Source organism: Hyaena hyaena, unplaced genomic scaffold (assembly GCF_003009895.1).
Source record: "Hyaena hyaena isolate Hyena2069 unplaced genomic scaffold, ASM300989v1 scaffold_144, whole genome shotgun sequence".
Taxonomy (NCBI): Eukaryota; Metazoa; Chordata; class Mammalia; order Carnivora; family Hyaenidae; genus Hyaena; species Hyaena hyaena.
The window spans coordinates 3101989-3125580 of NW_024080776.1; the positions used below are offsets into that span (position 1 = coordinate 3101989).

A 23592-nucleotide genomic window follows, 5' to 3' on the forward strand; every position below is an offset into this window, starting at 1 on the left:
CACTTTCTCTGCTTCCATTTTACCTTCTACCTGTTGCATGGCTCTGCCCCTCCCCCCAGCCCCCCCTCACCCATGCTGCTGAAACAGTGAGCTGGGCAGTGAGTCTGGAGAGGTGTGCAGGGCTGCATTATGATGGCTCTGAAAGCCACACAGCAGAGTTTCACCAAAAACATTTGTATCATTTTGTATACTAAACACTTACCCCAGGGCCTGTTACCAACTATATGAGCACAATATATTTGCTGAATATCATCTTCACTTGCCAGGTGAATAAACAGACCAACAAAATGTGACGAAGATTTAGAACCTGGGGCCTTTCCCTTTCAGGACTAGAGTAGCCCCAGGAACTTAGACCATTTTACCTCTAGTTGCAGACTTCCAAGTTTGTTTGAAAGAAGAGCACCAAGTCATTTGAGATGAGTTCATATAGAATATATTTCACTCTTTAAAAATAAAACTTTCAGCATAGCTAAAATCTATACAAACTACAAAAATAAACATCTTCATATAAATAATTTATGTGGTAGGAGGAGGGCAGAGATATAGGCAGCCTACTCAGGAGTTACCAAGCAGTGGGGGGAGGGGGGCGGTCAGGACCAGCCAAGGGTGCTAGAGGATCCCCCAGGCTTGATCTGCGAGGGGCCAGTAGCACAGGGGAGGGCGAGGAGAAAAAGGCTGTACTGCAGCCTGAGGTGCTGGCTTCTACCCCCACGCAGGAAGGCACAACACAGAACCAAGTGTGCCAGGCTGCTCCCCCGGCCCAGAGGGTGCTGGCTTTGTATGGGCGTCAGGGAGGTCCGTGGTGACTGAGGCAGGAGAAGGAACGCAGGCACACAGCAGCAGCAGGGCTCCCCGGGTGTCCGTCCTGCATTCGCTAACCCACCCACTGCTTCCCAGTGACTTCATGTGACCCAAGCAGGGTCTCCATGCTTCAGGCGCTCTTTCACCCAGTGGCTGGACATGGTCCCCTAGAATTGAGGTTGCTGGAGCTGCTGACAGCTTGTGTGGCACCAGGGGCCCAAGTGGGTTCATCAGAGGCTGGGTGGACGTAGGCACCAGGCAGCGGGGGTGGGTGGAGGGCCACTGTCATGGAGGTAGTCACTCTGGCAAAGCTCTGGGGCAGGCTGGGGGACAACCCCCACCTGAGTCCTCCTTCCCGTGGAGCTGGAGGACTGAGGACTTCTGGGCTTTCCTTGTATATCTGTATCACCTGGGAGAGACACCAGTCCCAGTGAGCCCACGGGTACCAGGATGTCAGTCCCCTCAGCAGCTCACTGGTGCATCACTGTGATTATTGGGAAGTTGTGGCCCTTGTTGGCTTCCAGCAGGATATTAAGAGCTGACAAGGGACAAGATGTCAAGGCTTGGGACAAACTCTGCATGTTGTTCTGGATGCTAAATGCTGAGGTGGGTCCCATAAAGAAGCCAGGAAAGTTGAGGGGCAGGGACATGGTGTTTGGGCAAAGGGAGAGGCTGCCACCCTGGGATGACCTCCCGGAAAGGGTTCTTGTGAGTTGAGGTGTGTCTTTTGGCCAATGAGGAGATTTTTGTCATGGTTCCATCTCTTCCCTGGCCTGTCCCACCCCATCCACTGGGCTAGAAGCAGGGGGAGGGTATGGTCACCTCTGGTGGGGGGCCCAGGATGGACAGCAGCACAGGCAGCAGCATGAGCCCATGGAGGAGGCCCAGGAGTGTGAGCACTGTTAGCACCACGAAAAAGTACCTGTGTGGAGGGAAGTGGTCAGCCTAGGTAGCCCCTGTGGCCAGCACAGGCAGACCCTACCTCCTTGCCCCAGGCCTCCCTACCTTATGATGAAGTCAAAGTTGGAACCAGCAAGCATAAGCAGACCCAGCAATGTGGAGACGGCCCCATCGGTCACAGGAGCAAATGTGTGTTCTAGGGCACAGGCAGCCCGCAAGTTCCGGCTACCCTGGGTGGTCAGGAAGCCCTGGGGGGAAAAAAAAGAGGCCCTGTAGGTGCTCCTTGGCCAGCCATGCCCCCAACTTCTCATCTGTCCTTAGGGCTCACAGGTCAGGTAAACTGAGCTCCTGGAAACTGTCCAGGAAGTATGCATGAGTCTATTTATTTATTTTTGCATGAGTCTGTTTAGGTAACACTGTATAGATCTGTCTGGTGAGACACAGAGATGTCTAAAATAGTTGGCAAACAAAGCCTGTCACCTGTTTTTGTAAATAAAGTTTAGTTGAAACACAGTTACACCCACTCATTTACATATTTCTGTGGCTGCTTTAGTGCTACCCCTGCAGAACTGCTACAGAGATTCAGTGCCTTGCCATGCCTAAAATATTTCCTATCTCGCTTTTTACAGAAAGTTTTTTGATCCAGGGTCCAGAAGGATGGACACCAAATGGTTACAGTTACTTGTTTGGATGGAACTTCAGAGGATTTCTAATTCTTTTACTTCTCTGTGTGCTGACTTTTCCCTCCTTCAAGGTTCTTATATATTGTTCCTACAGTTGGAATAATAACAGGGCTATTATGGTAGAAAAAAGAAGGGAGCTGTTTGTGGGATCTAACCATAGCTGGTCTGTGGCCCCCACCTCTGCTCCCATTCTTCCTCTGCCAGAGCTTTGGGAGAGGCTGGGCCTGCCTCACTTCTACCATCTATGTCTTGGAAGAATCCTTCCTTTGCCCACATTGCCATCCAGCTACCATCTCCCATTTCTCCAATCCCTTCACAGTAAAGCCATCCAGAAGAATTGTTGGTTCCTATTTTCTCACCTTCCATTCAGTCCCCATTTTGGCCAGGCCTTTGTCCCATCTTCTGCTGAAATGCCTGCTTATTTACTTGTTTACATGTTTATTGCTTATCTCTACCCTCTACAATATAAGCTCCTTGAAGATAAATGCTGTCTGTATTGCTATTATGTCCCTGACTCTTCTTGTAAGTCAGTTTGTGTATATATGTATGTATGTATGTTTTCTATACACAGTATGGGGTTCGAACTCACATCGCCAAGATCAAGAGTCTCATGCTTTATGGACTGAGCCAGCCAGGCGCCCCTGTGTCCCCAATTTTTTTTTTTGCACCCAAACAGGGCTTTGAAACCAATCTTTAAATAGTACCTAGCACATAGTAGGTGCTTGACAAATATTTGCTGAACACCTAATCAGCTGGCCCACCCATCCCCCAGTGCCTGTGCTCACCAGAGCCACATGGACTGTGAACTCGACACCAATGCCTACAGAGGCCACAAGGATCACCACGGGGATGGCACTCAGTTTGATGCCCAGGAAACCCATGATGCCAAAGAGCTCCACAGTCATCATCGCCAGGACCAGTACCTGGGGAAGGCAGGGCTCACCCAGGGCTCCTGGGAGAAGGGATGGTGGGCTGGGTGGGGCAGGGTTGGGGAGCCATGGGTCTCTCTTGCCCCATCCCTGCAAGGACTCACTATGAGGCCAGCCGTCCAGGGGTTGAGCAGCAGCAGGGCACAGACGAGGAAAGTGCATACCAGCAGGATGCAGATAGCCAGCAAGAAGTAGCGCCGCAGGCCCAGATACTGCTCCCAGAAGAGGAAGGGGGAACCACTGGGGTAGGCACGCACCCCAGCCCGGCCTGCCTCGGCGCACGCTTCCCGGGCTCCCTCAATGGCCTCCACGAAGTCTGCAGTCTTCTGGAGGCCATGCAGTAGGAAGGGGAACTGGGCAAATTCCAGGGGCTGGGCCGCCGGGACTGTGGAGGGTAGGGGGCAGCGGGGAGAGGGGGGGTGGCCAGTGAGCATGAGGAGGAGTGGGCAGGGCCTTAGGGTAGGGCCTGTCTGGGCCCAGGCTGAGGCTCTTGTTGGGCTACCCCCCAGACTCACTGCGAAGGTTCTCCCCCGTAGTGTCATACTTGTCGTGCAGCCACTCGGGAGGTGGGGGGTAGAAGTTGGCCTGTGAGGCTGCCAGGCCCAGTGGGTCACTGCTTACCCACACGGTCAGCCCCACGTAGAAGAGCTCAGGTGGGATCAGCCCCTCCTTATCTACCAGCTTCCTCGTGGTCAACTGCAGGGCAGAGAGAGCTGAAGGCCTGGGCCCGTGGGACCTAGAGCCCCTCTGTGCTTCCTGACCCTTCCAGCCCCCTTCCAACCTGGCTGAAATCCAGAGGCTCTTGGGCATCCCCGGTCTGGATGAGCAGCTTGTAGGCCAGGGCCCCATCCTCAGAGCCATTGCGGCATGAGTGGTGGGTAATGCGCCCAGAAGCCCAGTCCTGGTCAAACGCAGCCTGGATTCCTAGGGGAGAACAAGATAGGGTATGGTCAGCCTGTGGCCCCGGGGGCTTCTGCCCTCAGCAGCCCTCCCTGCCAGTTGTCTTGCCTCTCACCCTGTAGCCAGTTGCGGTAATAGTGGAGCCAGGTGCGGGGCGCCTGGGTGGCAGGCGGGGGCAACACGGCCTTGAGAGAACTGAAGCGCTGGTGCAGATCAAAGAGGGCGCGTTGGGAGTGGGCGTAGTCAAAGCCACCCTGTGTCACCAGGGCCACCTCGTACAGGGAGAAGTACCTGAGCTGGGCGCTCAGGAAGGCATGCTCCTTGGTGCCTCGAGGCACCACATCTGTCAGGGCCAGCCCATCCTGCACCAAGGTTGCTCCGTAGAGGCTCAGGCCCAGAAGAGCCCCAAAGAGCACCAGCACCATGGCCTGTGGGAAATGGCAACTAAGCTGGGATGCGCCCCAGCCTTCAGGTGGTGGGGTGGACCCTCTACCCTTCTCGGGGCAAAGAGACACCTAAGCCTCTGCGCTGGCACACCCCAACTTCTCCAGGCCTAGAGTCTTACCTTGCTGTGTGACTGGAGCAGCAAGGGTGCAAAATGATAGCGGGCGAAATGAGCAAGATTCCAGCGGACACAGGGCAGGGAATTGCAGGTCGCCTTTTGCCTTGTCCCTTCCTCTTGGCCTAGAAGGTCCCGTGTGGACCCTCCTGGGCTGAAGAGCTCAGAGCCCAGTGGGTCAGAAGGTGGAGGCACCAAGTGGGCCCGGGGAGGCAGGATGGTGACGACATGCTGGCTGCTGGCCTCACAGTGGGCAAAGGCTTGAACTGTGGCAGTCAGGTGGGCAATGCCCACTGGTACTGTCCTATCCCCTAGTTCCTGGGGCAGAATCTGAATCACGCGGGCAGAGCAGGGGCTGGAAGAGGCAGAGAGTGGGGGATGGCAAATCTGTGGAAATGTTGGTGAGGGGACAGGAGGTGATGGGGCCCCGAGGAGGTAAGGCCTGGTGGGGTGGGGGTGGGGATGCAGGGACGGTACCTAGAGAAGCAGCAGAGCACGTCAAGGCGCTGGCAGTGGCGCCGATGCAGGTCCAGGCTGAGGACCGCTGGGAAGACAAGCATCACGGCTGCAAAGTTGCAGCCAACCACTATGGCTGCCTGGGGGATGGACAAGAGGGACACAAAGGCTGGATGAAGCATGCCTCCCCCCACCCCCTCTTCATGCTCACCCTGAGCCTGGGCCCTGTTCCTGAGGCCTCACCTGTAAGGAGAAGGCCCGCAGTGCAGGGATGGGAACTAGGGCAGCCATGAAGAAGGCAACCATGTGGTTGATGGATGTGAGTGCGACGCTGGTACCTGTGCGCCGCAGACACTCGCCTGTGCGCTCCTGCCAGGACAGGGGAGGAGCCATGGGTCTTCAAGATAGAGCAAAGGGGAAGCTTGGGAGCTTGGGATGGCAGAGGAGGGACAATAACCACACAGCAGCAAACAGGTACTGAGTACCGTACACGTGTCATGCACACTGTTCTAAGCACTCAGCTTGAGTTATCACCGATCCTCACAACAACCCTCATGGCACAAGCACTATTGTTATCCCTGTTTACAGATGAGGAAACAGAGGCATAGACAGGTTAATGACCAGCCCTAAAGGTCACCTAAGCCAAGAGGCTTTTAACTCTACGCTAAATAGCTTCACATGAGCCCAGGCTAGAGAACGAGGCCTCACCTGGAGAGGGGTGCCAGGTGGAGCCTCTGTGAAGGCATGTGCCAGCAGGAATATGTCATCCACACCGATGCCCAGTGCCAAGAAGGGCAGCACCTGGAGGGGCAGAGGGGTGGGCAGCTGGAGGAACTGCTGCGCCTGGACTATGTTCCCCAAGCGTGCCCTGTAGTTCTGGTGTACCTGGGTAGTGGCAGCGTTGAAGGCGATGCCAAGCAGGGCGCAGAGCCCAAGGCCCGCGGCCACTGCCAAGGCTACTAGCAGCACCCCCGCAAGGCCCACAGCACCCTGGGACTGCGCACAGTCCCAGCGCAGCATCGTCACACAGGCATAGGCTAGCTGTGGGGAAAGAGGGCACCGTCTTGGGCAGCGGCTCCCTGGCTGAGCACTGGGTGGAGGCTGGGGTAAGGTGCGGGGAGCAGGACCCACCATGAGCAGATAGCCTCCCACCACACGGGCAGCACTGACTTCAGAGAAAGCGTGCAGGATGTCATCCAGGGTGGTGGAGGAGAAGGCGTGGATCTGCTGGGACGAATTCTGAGGCAGGGCCTCCTGGGCCAGCTGCAGAGACAGGGTGGAGCTGAGGGGCGGGAGGAGGGAGCGGCCTCAGGGCACGGCCTTTGCCCTTCTGCACACTGACCTGCACAAAGCGCCGCTGCCAGGCCCGCAGCACTGTGCCTGCCTGCTCCTCGCTCCAGCCGATGTCATGCGTCTGGTAGTCGCCTCGGAAGTGCTCATACAGCTGGCGGGGACTCATCAGCAGGAAGGTGCTCTGCAGGGCCTCTGCCCTGGTGAGGGGTAGAGGGGAGTTGGGGGAGCAGAGCTGGACTGAACACCCAGCAGGGGCTGTATAGGGGATTTTGCTGGAGCTGCCTAGAATCAGAGTGTGGATTCCCATGCCTGGGGCCCCTTTACCAGCCCCCAGGGAGGCCCTACCTTAGCAGGTGTCCTTGGGAGTCTCTGGCCATGCCTCCCAGCAGCAGTTCCTCCTGCCAGTGCATGAACTTGTGGGAGAAGCCGTGACAGCCACCACTCAACTCCTGAGCCACATTGGGAGCCTGGAGGGAGACAAGAGGGAAGTTTATTACTCAAGGCCCTGGCTGTGGGTAACCGTGGGTCCCTGGGCTGGTACCACCAAGAACCATGCCTGCCATGGGGTCTGTAACCTGGAGTGTAGATAAGTATTCTGAGCCTCTTATCTACTCTGAAAGTGAACAGCTATTGTCCTGCAGGAAGGAGGCCACAAGAGGGAGCAGAGGCCTGGAAATAGGCTTCTGGGAAGAGCTAGAATAACTTTGGTGGGTTTTGGAAAAAAGGTTCACACTCACAGGCCCACAGAAATACTCAGGAAACTAGGTATGATACTTGTGCTTAGCTAATTTGTCCTCAGTTTCTCTGTACAAATCTATTTTGATGAAGTCCAGGTTTCCTGGGCTTAGAAAAGGACAAAGGGATTCATATACCACTTGAGGGTTCCTTAGGAGAATTCACCGGGAAGGGTATCTAGGTATCTAGCACAGTGAGGGCAGGGCAACAATGTCCAGGAAACGGGAGACAGAGCACAGAGCACAATCTGTTCTCTCTCAGAACATACGAGGAAGGGAAAGGGAAGGAAAATAGCCTTTCCCTGACAAACCTGGCTGGAACTCACCTGCTTGCTGTGATGGTTAGGGGCAGTAGGTGGGCAGTGGAGGTCATCCGGGTGCAGACAGGGCCGCCCCACATAGGCCTGGCCCACCTGTGCCTTGTCTAGCAGCTCCCTGAAGCCCTCAAGGGAGGCAAAAGGGCCCAGCTCCTTGAGCAGCTGCTCTGGATCCAGGTTGGTCCACTGGATGTCAGGACGGCCACTGAGGGAAGAGCTCGTGGTTGGTTGAGGATAAAGGATCAATTCCCTCCCTCCAAAATGCTGCTAGGGAAACCCCTGCTGTACCCTACCCTCCTCCTAGCTGCTCATTTGTCCCTCCATATGAAGGGTGCGCAAGGCTGAGCCTCCCAGAGCTCCCAGGCTACATGAGCCTACCAGGTTGCTGCAGTGAGATGGAGGACAGATAGTACTTAATACATGAACAAGACCAAGAAAAAGCCCCACTGAGTCCCTTCCCAAGCATCTATCTTTGGTTCTAATACATAACCATATGGACACCTGCCTGTAACAGGTTTTGTTTTTGTCTGGCAACAGCTTAGCTGGTACTTAGTTAACTCTCCCGGGCAAAGTCTCTTTCTGGGGATCTTTTTTTTCCTCCTTTGTTCAGATCTTTGTTCTGTTTTGTCTAAATAAGACCAGTCTGCCTTTCCTTCTGAGGAGAGGAGAAAGGGGATGTGGAGAGAGCCCTGGGGCAGTCTGGCCCTGGCCTGACAGGTAGTTTAGGCCCTTAGTAAGGTTTTGATTATCATCTTTATTCCCACCCTCTCTTCTGCTGGGAACGTCCCGGCCTAGGAAGCAGGGCCTGGGAGCAGCTGTGGTGGCACTCACGGCAAGTAGGCAGAGCCCCCTTGGAGTTTGGCTCCCTCCCAGAAGCAGTCGAGGGGGGTGAGGATCACGCACGGAAACAGCTTCTCAATCATCTGCCAGGGACATCCCGGGCCACATCAGTCCTGTCCCTAGGCTCCTTTCTCCATGATCTCTGTAGAATGCCCTCTGCAACCCCCTCCCCTCCCCTCCTGACTTTTAGCCTCCCCATCTCCGAGAACCCTCCCCTGTTGCAGAAAAGGTTCCACCTTGACCCCATCTCAAAGAATAGCTCAGGGTACTCACCCGCTCAATCATTCCATTTTCAATTAGGGGAATTCCTGACTTGTAGCAGATTTTGTTCAAATCCCAGGACCTGGAATAGCCAGGGCACAAGAGGTCAGCAGAAGAGGGAGATTCCCATGCCAGCCTTGCCACAGCGTGCCTCACTCCCAGCTGCTCAGGGACTCAGCCAGACTCACTTTCCATAGAGTGATACTTGCACTTTACTGGCGGCGAGGGCTGCCTGGAGGTGGAGGCCCAGTGCCTCAGGCGTGAGGATGTTCTCCCCCTCCTGGTGTGGGGTCTGTATCAACATCTGGGAAGTGTATGCAGCCTCCTCCCCCAGCTTCTCCTTGGTGTAATGCAACTCCTGGCTCACCCGGCTGCCCACTGCCAGACAGAGAGAGAAAGCTGGGGGAAAAGAGCCTTAGTGGATTGGAGCTCTGGGAAATGTGGGACCCTAGCCTGCTGAGGCCTCCCAGGACAAATGGGAGAAGTGCTCTGAAAGGAGCCCCTACTTTTCCCATGATGGCCATGCTGACTCCGCAGGCTCCTGGCCCTCTGGTTGGAATGTGGAGCTTTGCAGGAAGTGAGAGACCTCGGCTGTATGGCTCTATATTCTTGTGTGTCTAAGTTTTAAGTATGAATCAGGTTGGCTAGGTTTGGAGCAAAAAACTTCAGAACCGGAGGTCGGTATGAGTTGGGTTGGGGCTGGGGTTTTGGTGGTATCCTGGTAAAGGAGCCCTCACTCAGTCCCTCTCTGCTCTGGTGAGGAAGACAAGGAGGGACAAAAGTGACCAATAGAGAGGCTGCCATTGGGAGGGCCTTCTAAAGGGAGAGGTCTAGCTCTAGGGCTGGTTCTTAGTTCAGGTTGTCCCGGGCAGTGCTTTATAGCCATACGTCTTTTTGCAAATTGTTCTGCCAAGAGGGTGGGGTGGGAGTACCTGGTAATAATGAGCCCTGTGGGAGCACAGGTGAGAGAGAGAGGATCAGATAGTCTTTCAGTGTGATGCTGTTAACATACTGCTGCCACTCGTGCAAGAAGTACCTGGAATCAGCTTATGTACCCCGGCAGAGGTGACAGCAAAGTGGACCAAGGGGAAGAAAAGGTTCCAGCTCCCTTTCACCAGTCTCACTGTCCAGGCAACAGGGAGGCCCAGCACCAGGCCTGCCTCAGTCTCCTTGATCTCGGCACCCCTCAAGTCCAGCATTGTACTGGCCACAGAGTCATGCTTTGTAACTGGGGCCTGGCAGGGGAGGGGTGCTCCGAGGAGATATGGCGTGCCTGTGGTTTGGAGGAGAGTGAGGGCAAGTGTCAAACCACCCCTGAGGCTTTATGGACTTGGTCTGGGCTTAGGCCCAGTTCTGCTTCCACCTGTCCGGGGCCTGTTTCTGTTTATCACTGCCTCCCCGGGGCCCACATGTATATCTTCTTTGAGACTCCGGCCCCACCTGTGATTATCATGCCCCCCAATCTCTTTCTCTCTCTTTTTTCTGTTATTTTAGAGAGAGCAAGAGAACGAGAGAGCCCATGTACTCGCATGTGTGGACTGGGGCAGGGTGGGAGGCGGGGTGCAGAGGGAGAGAAAGAGTCCTAAGCAGGCTCTGCCCTGTCAGCAAACCCATATAATCTCCTTACTCATGATAACCCCCCAACACAGATTTGCTCATCTGCTCACATTTCTCTGCTCAAATCACATTCCTGGCCCTCTCTCATGAATAGTCTCCCACAGCCATGCTGCCTGCTTCCCCATATTTTGCTTCCTTTTCTGACTCTCCTTCTTCCCCAGGCCTGTACTGTACTGCAGTGTTTATTTCACCAGGCTTAGGCCAGAGCTGCTACAAGGAGGGACAGGAGGGGACAGAAATAAGTTCTTCATAGTAAGTGAATTTGCTGAGGGGAGGGAGGCACAGGCGAAGAAAGGAACTCAGAGAGCTATCAGGAAAGCAAGAGAGGGGTGCCTGGGTTGCTCAGTCAGTCCAACTTTGGTTTCGTCTCCAGGTCATGATCTCATGGTTTGTGAGTCTGAGCTCTCTGTCAGGCTCTGTGCTGACGGTGTGGAGCCTGCTTGGGATTCTCTTTCTCTCCCTCTCTCTCTGCCCCTCCCCTGCTTGCTTGCTCTCTCTCAAAGTAAATAAGTAAACTGAAAAAAAAAAAAAAAAAAAGCAAGCAAGCAAGCAAGAGAAACACTGGCAATGTAAAGCGCAACATCAAAGAAAATAAGGAATTCTCAGAAAATTGAGGAAAAGAAAAAGGTAAACTGCTGACAACGATGATGATGATAGACATGAAAACAGATGAACTGGGATGTATTGTGCAGGCACGAAGAGACAGCAGGTAGAAGGAAGAGCCTGGAAGCTCTGTACAGACCTGGCTTTGAGCCTTGGCTCTGACTCCTAGTCTGCACTTGGGGCAAATTACTTAGTCTCTCTGACCCCCAATTTCCTCATCTGTCAAATGGGGACAATGCCTACTTTGGTAGAATTAGAATCAATGCAGGCAAAGTACTTAGGAAACTGCCCAGCACCTAGTAGGTACAGATAAGGAATTGTTAGTTGCTGGGAGAGAGATTGTGGGACAGAAAAACAAGAAAGAACTGGAGTAAAAAAGATTGAGTGGGGAAGGAGGAATGGGGAAGTAGATATTAACAGTCTGTTAAATGTTTTTGTGCATTTACATAAGGGAGAATATAACTGGTTGGCCAGCATGGAAAAAAAAACCCACCTTATATGTAATACTATAAGTGTGAATTAAAATGGCAATAAATTACTGTCTATAAAATTAGAAAAAATAAGATTGATAGCACTCATCGCTGGCTTACAGGAGTGGACTCTTATCTACCACCAGAGGGTAATTTGGTATGATATTTGGGGGAAAGCAATATTGTAATATGTATCAGACCCTGAGAAATGTTCATAATCCTGAGTCCAGAAATTCTCCACGCAAGGGCCTGTAAGCTACTGCAGCAACATAGGCTTTCTTTGAGTTAACTGGGAGCCATGGTAGCTTTTGAGCAGAGAAGTGAGATGACCTGACTTTTTTTTTTTTTAAATCACCTAACAGTATGTTCTGGAGCTGAACTGTGAATGAATAGGAATTGGCCAGGGGAAGAAGGTCAGGAAAAGGCGTTCTGGGCCAAGTTACGTGTCGGGAACTGTCAAAGATTCAGCATTGCTGAATGAGGGAGAGACAATGCTATAGAAGAAATCAAGAGTTGCAGAGGGTCTAGAATGTGTGGTAAGGAACTCGATTCTGGAATCTCCCCAGAACCTAATAGAAAGTGGTAGAAGGGCTCTAAGCAGGGGATGGACTTGGCCAGATTTAGATACACCACAGGAGGGCAGTGTGGAGGCAGAGTTGAAGGTGAGGCTTGCAGAAGATTGGTGACTTCTCTAACAGACTGATTTTGTTGGCCATCCTCTGAAAGGCCCAATGATTCAGGGCAGCTGGATCCCTCCCCAGCCTCGGGGTGGAATTTGATTAGTTAATCACAGTAATTCCATTGCCTTGGCCAAGTGAAGGGTTTAGGCATATGATGCTACACAGTTCTTGCCAAAGTGACCAAATGGGAAGTCAGCTGGGGGGCTTCTAGTAAAATTTCCCCACTTCCAAAATTTTCCCCACACAGGATGGGATGACGTCCCTTTTCTGCCACTGCAATAGCCATTTGGGTCAAGGAGGTGGTAAGCCTGAGGACAAGAGCCCAACATGCTGAAGAAGGCAGAGGAGAAAGATTGGAAGAATCTGTGTCCTTACTGATGCCTTAGGTTGCTGAATTAACCATCCTGGAACTTCTCTACTGTGTACGACCAGATTTCTTGTAACAGGGATAATAAATCAGTCTTCTTCCTTCCTTTCTCCGACCCTCCTTTCCTTTTTTTCTCTTTCATGTGGATAACAGCATATCAAATGATACAATCAGGAGTGTACTACTAGAGACTGAGAAAAGCCTCATCTAGAGCAAAGGCACATGGGTGGAATGGAGGAGTCTTTTATGAGAAAGGTTAAGAAAGAAGAATTTTGCTGATTTACTAACCAGTTAGGTAAGCAAGAAGAACTGAGGCTGACTCCCAAGGTGTCAGCCGTGGGTCTTTGAGTGGATAGTGGTTCCACCAATTGATATGTTGCACCCTGCCTTCTAGATAGAATGGCTACATATTCCTTGTTTTCAGGGACAGCTCCAATTTCAAACCATCTCTCTCATTGTCCTGTAAGTACTGGTTGGGCTATGTGTTGTGTCTTTTTATTTTAGAGATCAATCTATCTCTGGGCCTTTTAGCTTTAAAATTGATCAGGGGCGCCTGGGTGGCTTAGTCGGTTAAGCGTCCGACTTTCGCTTAGGTCATGATCTCACGGTTTGTGGGTTCGAGCCCCGCGTCGGGCTCTGTGCTGACTGCCAGCTCAGAGCCTGGAGCCTGTTTCAGTCTGTGACTCCCTCTCTCTCTGACCCTCCCCTGCTCACACTGTCTCTCTCTCTCCTAGAAATAAATAAAAATGTTAAAAAAAAAATTGATCAGTAAGGACAAGTCTCTCACTATGGCAGAGCTGTAAGGGACCCTGAACTCTGGTCCAGAACTCTGATAGCCAGTGTTCTGCCTTTTTCTTTGCTTCTTGTATTAGCAAAACAGGAAAGGAATAGAGAAATACTCTTCATTCCTCACCTTGATCAGCTCCTCATTGCCTAGGGCATTGCTGGGAGAAGCCTCAACTATACATGTACAGAGAAAAGATCAGGTCAGGATCATTGCTTTGACCTCACCCCCAGCTCTAGATGATACAGGACACAGCAGGATACTGAAATAAAGGAAAAAGCTCTAGGAATTGGCTACCACCCTGTTATATCTCCCCTCCACAAACAGCAGACAAAATCTGGTGGGATCTAGCCTGTCCTGTGCTGGAGTAATAGGAGAGAGGATAAGGAACATGGAGGTTGAAGCAGTATTTAGACGGGAAAGATCTGGGAAATGGAGAAGGAGGAAGAGGGGGGAGACAGCTTTTATTGTAGCAGGAAATCCAACAGTCATTTGGGACCACCCAGGCAGCAGTGGTGTGGGTGGGGGTATGTGTATGTGTGTGAATGCACATGTGCGTCCTGGGGCTGGGGGCAGGCAGGCAGGCACAGAGAAACATCTGCTCTGGACCCCAGGGCTGGCCTGGAGTGTATATGTATGTGTGAGCCTGCAGAGGGCTGGGGCAGGGTGGGGATGGGGTGTGGGAGCCCAACAGGCAGGCAGGCAGGCAGGCTCCAAGAAACATCTGCTCTGCATCCTAGGGCTTGCCAGAGTTTGAAACAACTCAAGGGTGTGAGACTCTAACCTGGCCCTGCCTTTGGGTGTGGGCCAGGGCTGGGAGAGGTTTGGGGGAGCCCACAAATGCAAATTTCCCAGAGAAGAGTTTGACTCTATTGAAGGGCTAACATATGAAACCAGGCCTCAGGAACGGAGAGTTATGCCAAAATTATTAATACAAAACCATCTTTATCTAATGCTTCCATTATGAAGTGAGGATTTGGGGGCGCCTGGGTGGCTCAGTTGGTTAAGCACCCGACTCCAGCTCAGGTCACGATCTCCCAGTTCGTGGGTTCGAGCCCCGCGTCAGGCTCTGTGCTGGCAGCTCAGAGCCTAGAGCCTGCTTTGGATTCTGTGTCTCCCTCTCTCTCTGCGCCTCCCCTACTCATGCTCTTTCTCTCTGTCTCAATAATAAATAATTAAAAAAAAAAAGGAAGTGAGGATTTGGTTACATCTGACTTCACTGTTGCTTCAAAGTGCAGACCCTGTGGCGCTTTTCCCCACTAACTGCAGGGGGCCAAGATGCATGGGACCTCTCCGTGGAGGCTTGCCAGATGATTTATTCAGTTTCCCCGGCCCAGTTCTAATTTTCCAGATTCTCCTGGTCAGGTGTGATCTCTCCTTGCCTTCTCTTACTCAACGTAATCATATTCTGCCCTATAGTATATTGTATCCCAGCACGTATTTTACTTTACTTGCTACTGAAAGATGGGCCTTATTTTGGTTGCCTTTACAAACCCTGCCATGCCGTAAAAAATACACATAAAAAGTTGGCAATAATTGCTAAATAAACACACGCATACTCACAGATAACTATTCTATATACCTGTTCACAGGACTCCACCATCTGCAGGTGTCCATTTACAGGTGTGGGATGGAGCACTGCTCCCAGATGCCCAGGCTTTGGCAGTCAGGTACCCCCTCCAGATCCAGAGCCAAGCCCACTAGGACGCAGTAGCCAGCTCCTCACCCTCTTCTTGTCTTGGGCTCACCACATACAATCAGCTATGACTAGTGTCCACAACTCACCTTCCACCCAGAGCTGTTCTAGGTCTGTCTCAATGATGGCCACACGGAGACCCAGTGCCAGGGCTCCAAAGGCCAGCAGGCCCAGGAAGAGCACTTTGCCACAGTGTCTCTGGATCCCGCAGCCCAGAGAGAAGAGCAGGCCCTGGAAGTAAGCACGAAGCCAGAGTGGAGCCTTTAGGCTCCCAGCTAGGATCTGGGATGGAAAGAGAAGGGTCAGCCAGGCATTACTGCAACAATGCATGAAATCCTTCCCTCTTCTCCTTATGTATACCCTCTGCCCAAGCCCTAGCTTCTTGGTTTCTGGATACAGGACAGGTAGTACCTACACAGACACAAGCCCAAACTTGGAAAAGATTTAACTCTATTCCCTGCCACCCACCCAGTACATACCCAAGGCCCAGACTCGTTTTCTCAGAGTAGAATACATACACATACATCTGTTCTCAGGTGGACAGAGGTGAAACCCAGACACACTCTCACCGGCCAGATGTTGAGGAGACACAGAAACACACACACACCCTTAAGGGGTGGGCAGTAACACCCTGCACTTGAGAGATACCACATTTTGCTGAGTGACAGACCTGGGGTCTCTAGACCTGGTCCCAATCTTTCTAACTCCAGTTTCCCCTCCACTCACCTGAGGTGATGCGGCTCGAGCTGGGGGTGTATAGACAGGGGGCAGCTCCTGGAGTGGCGGCGGCCCAGCCATGCTGGCGGGGATAGGGGGCGTGGGCGCCCCCAACTCGCGTTATCTGGGATTCTCCATAGGCTGGTCTGGTACCCCTGTCCTGCGGGGCCAGGCGTCGGGACTCAGTGGGGCCGCTTAGGCGCGGCGTGGGTGAGGGGTGGGATGCTGGTGAGCAGCGGCGGCTGCGAGGGGGATGAGCGCAGGGCGGTGTGGGTGCCGGAATAAGTCCCGCGCGCAGGCAGAGCTACCCGCCCGCGTCAACCCGCTAGGCTAGAGGTGGAGAACGCAGTGAAGAGGAGGCGTCCTTAGCCCCAGAAAAAGGGAGCGAGCCGGGACGACGCCCTCCCATTGGCTGAGGGGTCCGCAAATTGCTCGGAGCCGCGCGGCCGGATCCGCTGCTAGGCAACGGCGCCGCGGGTGGGGGCGGGGCAGGAGACCACCCAGGCAGGGCCACCCCACGCCTTGCTTCCCTGGCCGCCCGCGGGGCCCTCGGGGAGGAGCAGGGAGGGAGATCCCGAGGAGGCACGGCGCTGGCCAAGTATGAGCTAGGAGACGCCAATGCTGAGACAGGGTATCGCTGACCGACCCAGCCAAGACCTTCTTTTAGCTCTTTTCTGCCTCCACACATGCCCCTTTCAATCCCGTCTCCACTGAAGCCAGAGTTATCTCTAAAATTCAAATCTGATGATAGCTCCAAAACACAAAGCCCATTTGGAGAGTGGAGCCCTGCATGATCTAACTGAAGTCTCTCTCATAGTTCCTTCACACCCACCCAATGTTCCTTCCAGCCCTACAGAGTTAGTTACATGTAATTTCCTAAAGACATCGTGCTATTCCGGGCATTTCTGCCTTTGTACATGTTGTGGCCCTGTTGTCTTGGCAGACAACTTTCAAAACTGAACATAAATCAGTCACCCCTCTTTGGAGCCTTCCTTGATTCACGCTTCCTTCCTGACATAGTTGCTTCTTTCATTGTGCTCTTTATAACTAGACAATAAGTAGGTGCTCAGTTGTTGAGTGAGTCATGGAGAGTTGCAGAAACCAGGGTGGAAAGGACTGGAAACAGAATAGTTCCTTTAGGGGTGCCTGGGTGGCTCAGTTGGATAGGAGTCCGACTACCGCTTAGGTCATGATCTCGCGGTTTATGGGTTTGAGGCAGCTGGGAGCCTGGATCCTGCTTCAGATTCTGTGCCTTCCTCTATTTCTGCCCCTACTCCACTCATGCTCTCTCTCTCTCTTTCTTTCTCTCTCTCTCTCTCTCAAAATAAATAAATTAACATTAAAAAAATTAATAGTTTCTTTATTAAACTTTCGTACTGTTTCTGCCAGGTTTCTGCATGATTAACCCTGAGTGGCAGAGGAGGGTAACAGTATTCCAACATGTACGGTTTGGGAAAGAGAAAAATAATCTCCAATAAACTCATTACTCTAACATAACTACTACTATCTCTGGCCAATTTCTTGGTCAATTATTCCAGACTTGTTTATCATTACATCATTAACATTTCATGTTACTACATAGACTTTGTATCAGTTATTTGGAGAATGTCCTTAGGACAGATTCCCAGAAGTGAGGGTGTTGGGTCAAAAATATGAACATTTTTATGGCTCTTGCTACACATTGCCAAAATGCTTTTTGAAAACGTGTCAATTAACATTATTTCCAGAGCCTCAGTCCTGGTGAAAGGGAAACTTTAGGCTGAGGGGATGAACCACCTGACAGGTTTGCCACATCTATTGGCCCATTCATCCAGCAAAATGCCAGTGGAGGAATTAATATATGCATGATGCTGTTGGCCAAGTAGTAACCACACATTAAAAGCAGTGTATGTGCACAGCACTTTCTTCTTCCCTGTTATCTTCTTGTGGATAAAGAAACTATATGGGAAGATGGTGGAATTGGAGGATCCAAGAAAATGTATCCTCAGCAATTCTCTGGATACAGAAATAGCCTCTAAACTAGGCTATATGGCCCCCTGGATTGCTCTTGGGGCTACAGCTGAGTATGGCTGGGTACTCAAGCAGAAAGGCTTCGCTGTAAGGAACTCTTGAGACTTCCTTCTTTCTTACAAGACTCTGCAAGACATAAAGTCCATGGAGAAAGATTTGTAATTGCCCGGGCCTTAGGACTCTGCTTCTACCGCAGGCCCACCATTGCTAACAACTGTGGTGAAGTCCAGCATGTCTGTGGATGCTTCAAGGGCAAGGCTTGCCTGCTGGGAAAATTTCTTGCCAAACTCCAAAGACCAATGTGGGAGAAACTAGTCTGCAGTTCCAACCATTCCAACCCAGAGCCTAGTGCCCCCTGGCTGCTCCAAGCTCCAAGATGGCCTTTCTTTTCCCCAACAAAGTGATTTTCTGAGTGCAGTTGAGCTCAACCAGGGCAAGCTAAAGCCACAGACCCCAGGGAACAAGAAGGGAAGTAGAAACTCCTCTTTTTTTCCTCTATAAGCAGCCTGCTTCACTTTGGAACAGCCTGGTTCAGTGTCACTTACACTGGGCCTGGAAGTGTGCTTTGGATTCAAGCCAGATTCTCCAAAGAATAACAAAAGAGAAAAGTCATCTACTTACACTCATTATCATCAAGGAGTAAATATCCTTTAAGGTCTATTATGAGTCCACCCCTTTGCTAAGCTCTTGGGTTGCAGGTTACCTGCTTTTTAGAAGTTCATAGTCTAAGGAGGAGCACAGAGACCACAGGAAAAACCACTGTGAGCTGGAATACTCAGGGAGATTTAAGGTAGAGGGAATGGATGGGAGAGGTGGGAAGATGACCAAATAGAAAAGGAGAAGACATGGATCGAAGTCTGGATCTATCATTTATTGTTTATGAGATCTTGGGCAAGTCACATAATCTCTGACATTGACATAAAGATTAAATAATATATTTAAAAAAGGATTAAATAATATATGTGGCTGACAAGCAGTGTGGGGTCCATGTGGGAGGAACTAGGTCAGACCTTCTTTCCTTGGCATTCCCCTAGGCTTCTCACTCATGCTTTGGGCTGGCGTCTGTTATCTGGGCTGGGCAGGGTCAGTGACCCTGAGATGTAGAGGAGGGAAGCAGGGATCCTTGGCTACTCCCCACTGCCATCCACTATGTTTAGTGGCCAAGCCTGGGAATGTATACCCCTTCCCTGTAGGCAGGTTTAGGCCAATAGCACCTGTCAAGTCTCTAGTGTCAGAGGCAGCAACCAGAGATCAGGGAACGGCCTTTTACCTTGAAGATGGAGTAAGAAGAGAGGCTGAAAGTCAAAGCAGAATCTCCCCATTTATCTATGGCAGAAAAGCCCCTGATGCAATCCTTCTGGGGGTAGCAGATGGCTCAGGTCGAGGACGAGTCATTCTGGCTTCAAGTAGAATGTGTTCTCTTGCTCAGCCTCTTTCCTTCCCTGTGAGCTCCATTAGAACTAAGCTTTCTAGACCTTGTGTCTGGGTGGTCCTTCCCACATCCACTCCCCCTTCCTCAGATATTTAACTATTTAGAAAGCAGCATACAAAGGCCTGGCTTATGTACCTCTTTAGGGGTAGGGACAGCTGTGGATAAAGAAAGTATGTTCTCTGCAATTTTTTGGAAATAGAAACAGCTTATAAACTAGACCGTGTGGGCCCCCAGATTGCTCTTGGGGCTCTGGCTAAAGACAATCCCCCTGCCCCCACCCTCACCTCCATGAACGGGCATGGGATAGGGAGAGAAATGTGGTGAAGGACTGGGAAGAAGTTCAGCCTCTGGCCTTGGGAAAAAGGTTGGAGGGCAGTCTTGGCAGTCAGTCCCCTTACAGGCTCAGGAACTCTTGCCAGCAGGTGGGGGTGAAAGTGTTACTGGGGAGGGATTCCTGGAGTAGTAGTAGACATCAGATTTTGTCTGCCCTGGCAAGCTCCCAGAACCCTTGTTGCTCAACACTTCCCCAGAGTCCTCCTTGATTGGCACCGGAAGCCTCCTTCCTTCTCTCTTCCACTTTCCTCCTGGAGCACCATGGGGAGAGGCAGAACAGGCAACTCTTACCTGCCTGGCTCTTCTGGCTTCTGTCTCATGGAGAGGTGGCTGGCAGTGGAAATTCAGTTGCTCACTATATTTTAGATATATACAAACTCTCTGTAGCTGCTGCTGCCAAAAGGAAACAAAAATGGTCCCTGCCTTCTGGCAGACAAACAGAGCAAAGGGAAGAGAAATCAAAGCATCTTGGGTACCCAGCCAATCCTGGAGTTGTTGGAAACAACAGCAGCACTGTCCTGGGCTGGGGCTGTCCCCAGCTGGGACTTAAACTGAGCAAGGCCTTCCCCTGGGAAATCTTACCTTGTCCTGTTTTCTCCAGCTTCCCTTTCCAAGTCCTGCCCATGAGCTTGTGCAAGGGAAGGCAGAGGTCTTCCCTCTACCTTACTGTCAGGGCTCAGTGGGGAAGATCAAGAGGAGTTTGGGAATGCTTTGGGACAGTTTAATCAATCCCTTCTCTTCCCTTCCTTCCAAACCCATCTAGCTTTATCCCCTTTTTGTTCACAAGGAGCAGTCTTCTGGCCTCTTGGGCCACCCAGATCCCAAGGGTCAGAAAGCTCAGAGAGGGGAGATAACTTGATAACAGAAAGAGCTTTTAAAAGTTATCCACTCACTTTCCCATTTTGTAGATGTGAAAACACAGGGACAGAGAGACAGGATTTGGCAAAGCCAAACATTCCAGTGGGCAGGTCTTCTTCCATCCAGCATCATCTGAGCTCTACAAATTTCATCTCCAAAGGAGACCACCGTGGGCGCTGCCATAGCTCTTTACTGCCACCTCCCCCACAGTCCTATCCATCTCAACCACTTCTGCTGGGCCATTTTGGCTCCTATCTGATTAGGGCAAATTTTCAGGAAGCGTATCTTGGCCAGTGGTAGGAATGTAGAGCTCTAGAGCTCCCAAGAAGGCTGATGGAGGTGGAGACCCTCCAGGGTAGAAATGCTCATCTCATCTCTCACAAGTTCAATGAGAACAGCACTAAGATTCAGGCAAGATTACTCAAATGAACTTTAGAGACTTCAGATTTTTGAAGCGATGTAGAAACAAATCATTCTTTATAATTACTGCCACCCACAGTGAGCACATCAAGGGAAACCTTTACTTTGATAATTCTAGGAGGTGAAATCCACCCCAGGAACCACTTTTATCTTCCACCAAACACCTGCAGGTTGTAAAAGTAGTGCAGGGGAAGGCAAGAGCAGAGTATATGTGTATTTGGGAATGGGGGTGGTGAGGGGAAGGTGGATAGGGTTCCAGAAGGGCTGTGAGTATGGAAATCTCACTTCTTAATTATCTGAAGCAGGAGAGTCAGTATAATTAGGATACCAAGGAGTGCAGTTAGAGAAGAGTGAGGAAGAATTTCAAATCATGATATAGGTTCCTGGCTCTTATTTTCCAGGTTGGACAGACATTAGACTCCTCACTGAGGGGAGGTGAGAAGGAGTCTGTCTGGCTTCACAGACCATGGCTTTCTTTTACTGCTCTTGCCTCCACTGAAACCAGTGGAGTTAGGTTTGTTGGTTAGATCTGCGCTGCCTCCTGCTCATTTTAAGTCTCCAAAAGATAACAGTTGACCTGGAGAAACTGCATAGAGACTGGGATGTAGGGAATGAATGGCAGGTGAGGCTGGGGGTGGGGTGGTGGCAGGGGCTGGGAATCTGTGTGGCAGGTATGGGAACACAGCAGTAAGTCCTGGCCTGAGGACTGGGGGCCATGCTGCCCAAATCGGCAACTGTAGAAGCTTGATGTACAAAGGTGGCACTGCCAGCAGCTAGGCCTATGGGTCTAGAAAGCCTGATTAGGGTCAGGAACTGAAGTACTCCCAGGTCCTTTCCATAAGAAGATGCTTGTATGGACCAGGCTGGGCCAGCCAGTCAGAAAGCAGTACTCCTAGGAGCTTTACCCCTGATAACTGCAGTACACAAGAGCCATGCCATTGTGTCTTATCCGTTCCACACACTGGCACTAGATGTTTTTTATACCATGTGACTCAGGAACACACACTGTGTATCTTTGGAGTCCATCTGATATGGAGCTTGGGACCTCTCTACAAGTCTCCACCATGCCTTTGGGAGCTCTTCTTCTGTTTTTTTTTTTTTTTTTAAAGTTTATTTAAGTAAACTCTACACCCAATGTGGGGGGTCAAACTCAGAACCCTGAGAACAAGAGTCTCATGCTTTACCGACTGAGCCAGCCAGGTGCCCCAAGGGAGCACTTCTTTATTGGGAAATAAATACAGAGTCAAACAGGTGGGCCAGCCAACATCTGTAGTTCTGGGGGCCAGGAGAAAGGAGTCCGACTTTTCAGAACTCAGATCTCCATGAGCTGGTCACTCCCCACGATCACTTCGTTCATTCGTTTGGCTACAAAAGAAAAGAAAAATGTTGTTTGAGAACTGGCAGTAAAGGTGTGATTTCAAACCAAATTATTTATTTTTTTTTGAGAGAGGGAGCACATAAGAGTGGGGCAGAGAGAGAGTGAGAGGGAGAGAGAGAATCCCAAGCATGATCCACACTGGTATAGAGCATGACATGGGGCTTGATCTCATGATCAAAGATCATGACCTGAGCCAAGATTAAGAGTTGGAAGCTTAACTGAGACATCCAGGTGCCTCAAACCAAACCAAATTATTTCTAATTTCTATGTTCATAAACACGTATTCTATTCCAATGTGGCTCTGCTCTTGAGAAGATCTTGGGAATACAACTTGCCAAAGGGATTATGGGAGAGGCAGCATCTTCCCACACAGGAAGAAGGGACTGATTCTTTATACATTTAGCTTCCAGAAGACTTCACATAGGAGGAGAACTGGAGTTGGGTCATTTTTCTTTTTTTAAACATTTTGTGTGTGTTTTTAAAGCCTATTTATTTATTTGGAGAGTGCATGCGTGCCGAGAGCGAGCAAGCTGGGGAGGTGAAGAGAGAGACAGGGAGAGAGAGAATCTCAAGCAGGCTCTGCACTGTCAGCACAGAGCCTTATATGGAGCTTGAACTCACAAACAATGAGACCATGACCTGAGCTGAAATCGAGAGTTGATTGCTCAACCAACAGCGACTCAGGTGCCCCTAGAGTTGGGTTTTAAGGGATGAACAGAGTTTTTTCAGGCAGTGTATCAAAGGGAAGGCATTCCAGGCTTGTGGAACAACATGAGCAAAGGTATAAAGATATAAGAGGAACATGAAATACTGTGGTGTGGCCAGATGATAGGAAGTGGGGGGAAAAGGGTGAGAAGAAACAACACTGAATGGTTAAATGGAGATCTCCAAAGGAGAAAGGGAGATGCCTCACATGTAACATGGAAATAATACCACCTGCTGAACAGAGTTTTTACAAAGATTCAGTGACTTACAGAATTATCAAGCACTTGCTAAGCAGTGGTCATTATTTTGTAAAGTCCAAACCCATGACCTGATCCTTGCTTACCCCTCTAGCTTCATGTTCCACCATTCTCTACTTATCCCTGTAAGGCATTATGTTTTGTAGCCTAGACCTCTGCACAGGCTGTTCCCTCTGTCTAGAATGCTTTTCTTCCCCCTCATCCCATCACATTCTCACCCTAAATGCCCTAATCAAGCACCTCCACTATTTGATGCCTTCCCTTCCAAACTGTCCATTTTCTGTTTGTGAAAATACTACCCGATACGTATCTCTGTCTCTACATCATTATCTCATTCTTTCTATTTCACTGTAAGAATCTCAAGGGTAGGGTCATTGTATTTTTGTTTGTACCCCAGTGTCTAGCACAGCTACTTGCATAGGAAAGATTTCAGAGGTTTTGGGTAATGAGAAGGATAGGGTATGGTTATTAAGTGGAAAGTTAAAGTTGAAAGGAGATGAAGGCTAGTAAAGTACAGAAGATCAAGGAATTTTAAAGCTGAGTTTAAGTTGTCCAAGACAAGACATTTAGAAGAGAAGGAGCAAAGAGGAAG

General features: G+C 50.8%; 2 protein-coding genes across 2 annotated transcripts in view; both read right to left on the reverse strand.

Annotated features, from left to right (window-relative positions):
* Positions 1-502: 502 nt before the first annotated feature.
* On the reverse strand, positions 503-15688 carry PTCH2 (patched 2). Its single transcript, XM_039238667.1, has 22 exons — positions 15617-15688; positions 14980-15172; positions 8862-9051; positions 8686-8755; positions 8404-8495; positions 7582-7777; positions 6867-6988; positions 6571-6718; positions 6360-6491; positions 6114-6269; positions 5937-6029; positions 5472-5597; positions 5250-5368; positions 4779-5127; positions 4329-4641; positions 4095-4237; positions 3829-4009; positions 3418-3698; positions 3170-3307; positions 1807-1949; positions 1624-1723; positions 503-1210 (listed from the first exon to the last, which is right to left on the reverse strand). The coding sequence occupies exons 1-22, from the start codon at positions 15686-15688 to the stop codon at positions 944-946; spliced, it is 3624 nt and encodes a 1207-aa protein (XP_039094598.1). The 3' UTR covers positions 503-943.
* A 6148-nt stretch (positions 15689-21836) lies between these two features.
* EIF2B3 (eukaryotic translation initiation factor 2B subunit gamma) overlaps positions 21837-23592 on the reverse strand; it is a 123313-nt gene continuing 121557 nt past the window's right edge. Inside the window, exon 12 of the mRNA XM_039238602.1 lies at positions 21837-22025. Coding sequence (XP_039094533.1) covers positions 21973-22025 — 53 coding nt within the window. The 3' untranslated portion in view covers positions 21837-21972. The remainder of the gene's footprint in view (positions 22026-23592) is intronic.

Coding starts and splice junctions, on each gene's coding strand:
- PTCH2 (XM_039238667.1), bottom strand. CDS start 15,688: ATGGCTGGGCCGCCGCCACTCCAGGAGCTGCCCCCTGTCTATACACCC. Junction 8,756..8,861: donor CAAGTATCACTCTATGGAAA/GTGAGTCTGGCT, acceptor TGGCTATTCCAG/GTCCTGGGATTTGAACAAAA. Junction 5,369..5,471: donor TGCGGGCCTTCTCCTTACAG/GTGAGGCCTCAG, acceptor TCCATCCCCCAG/GCAGCCATAGTGGTTGGCTG.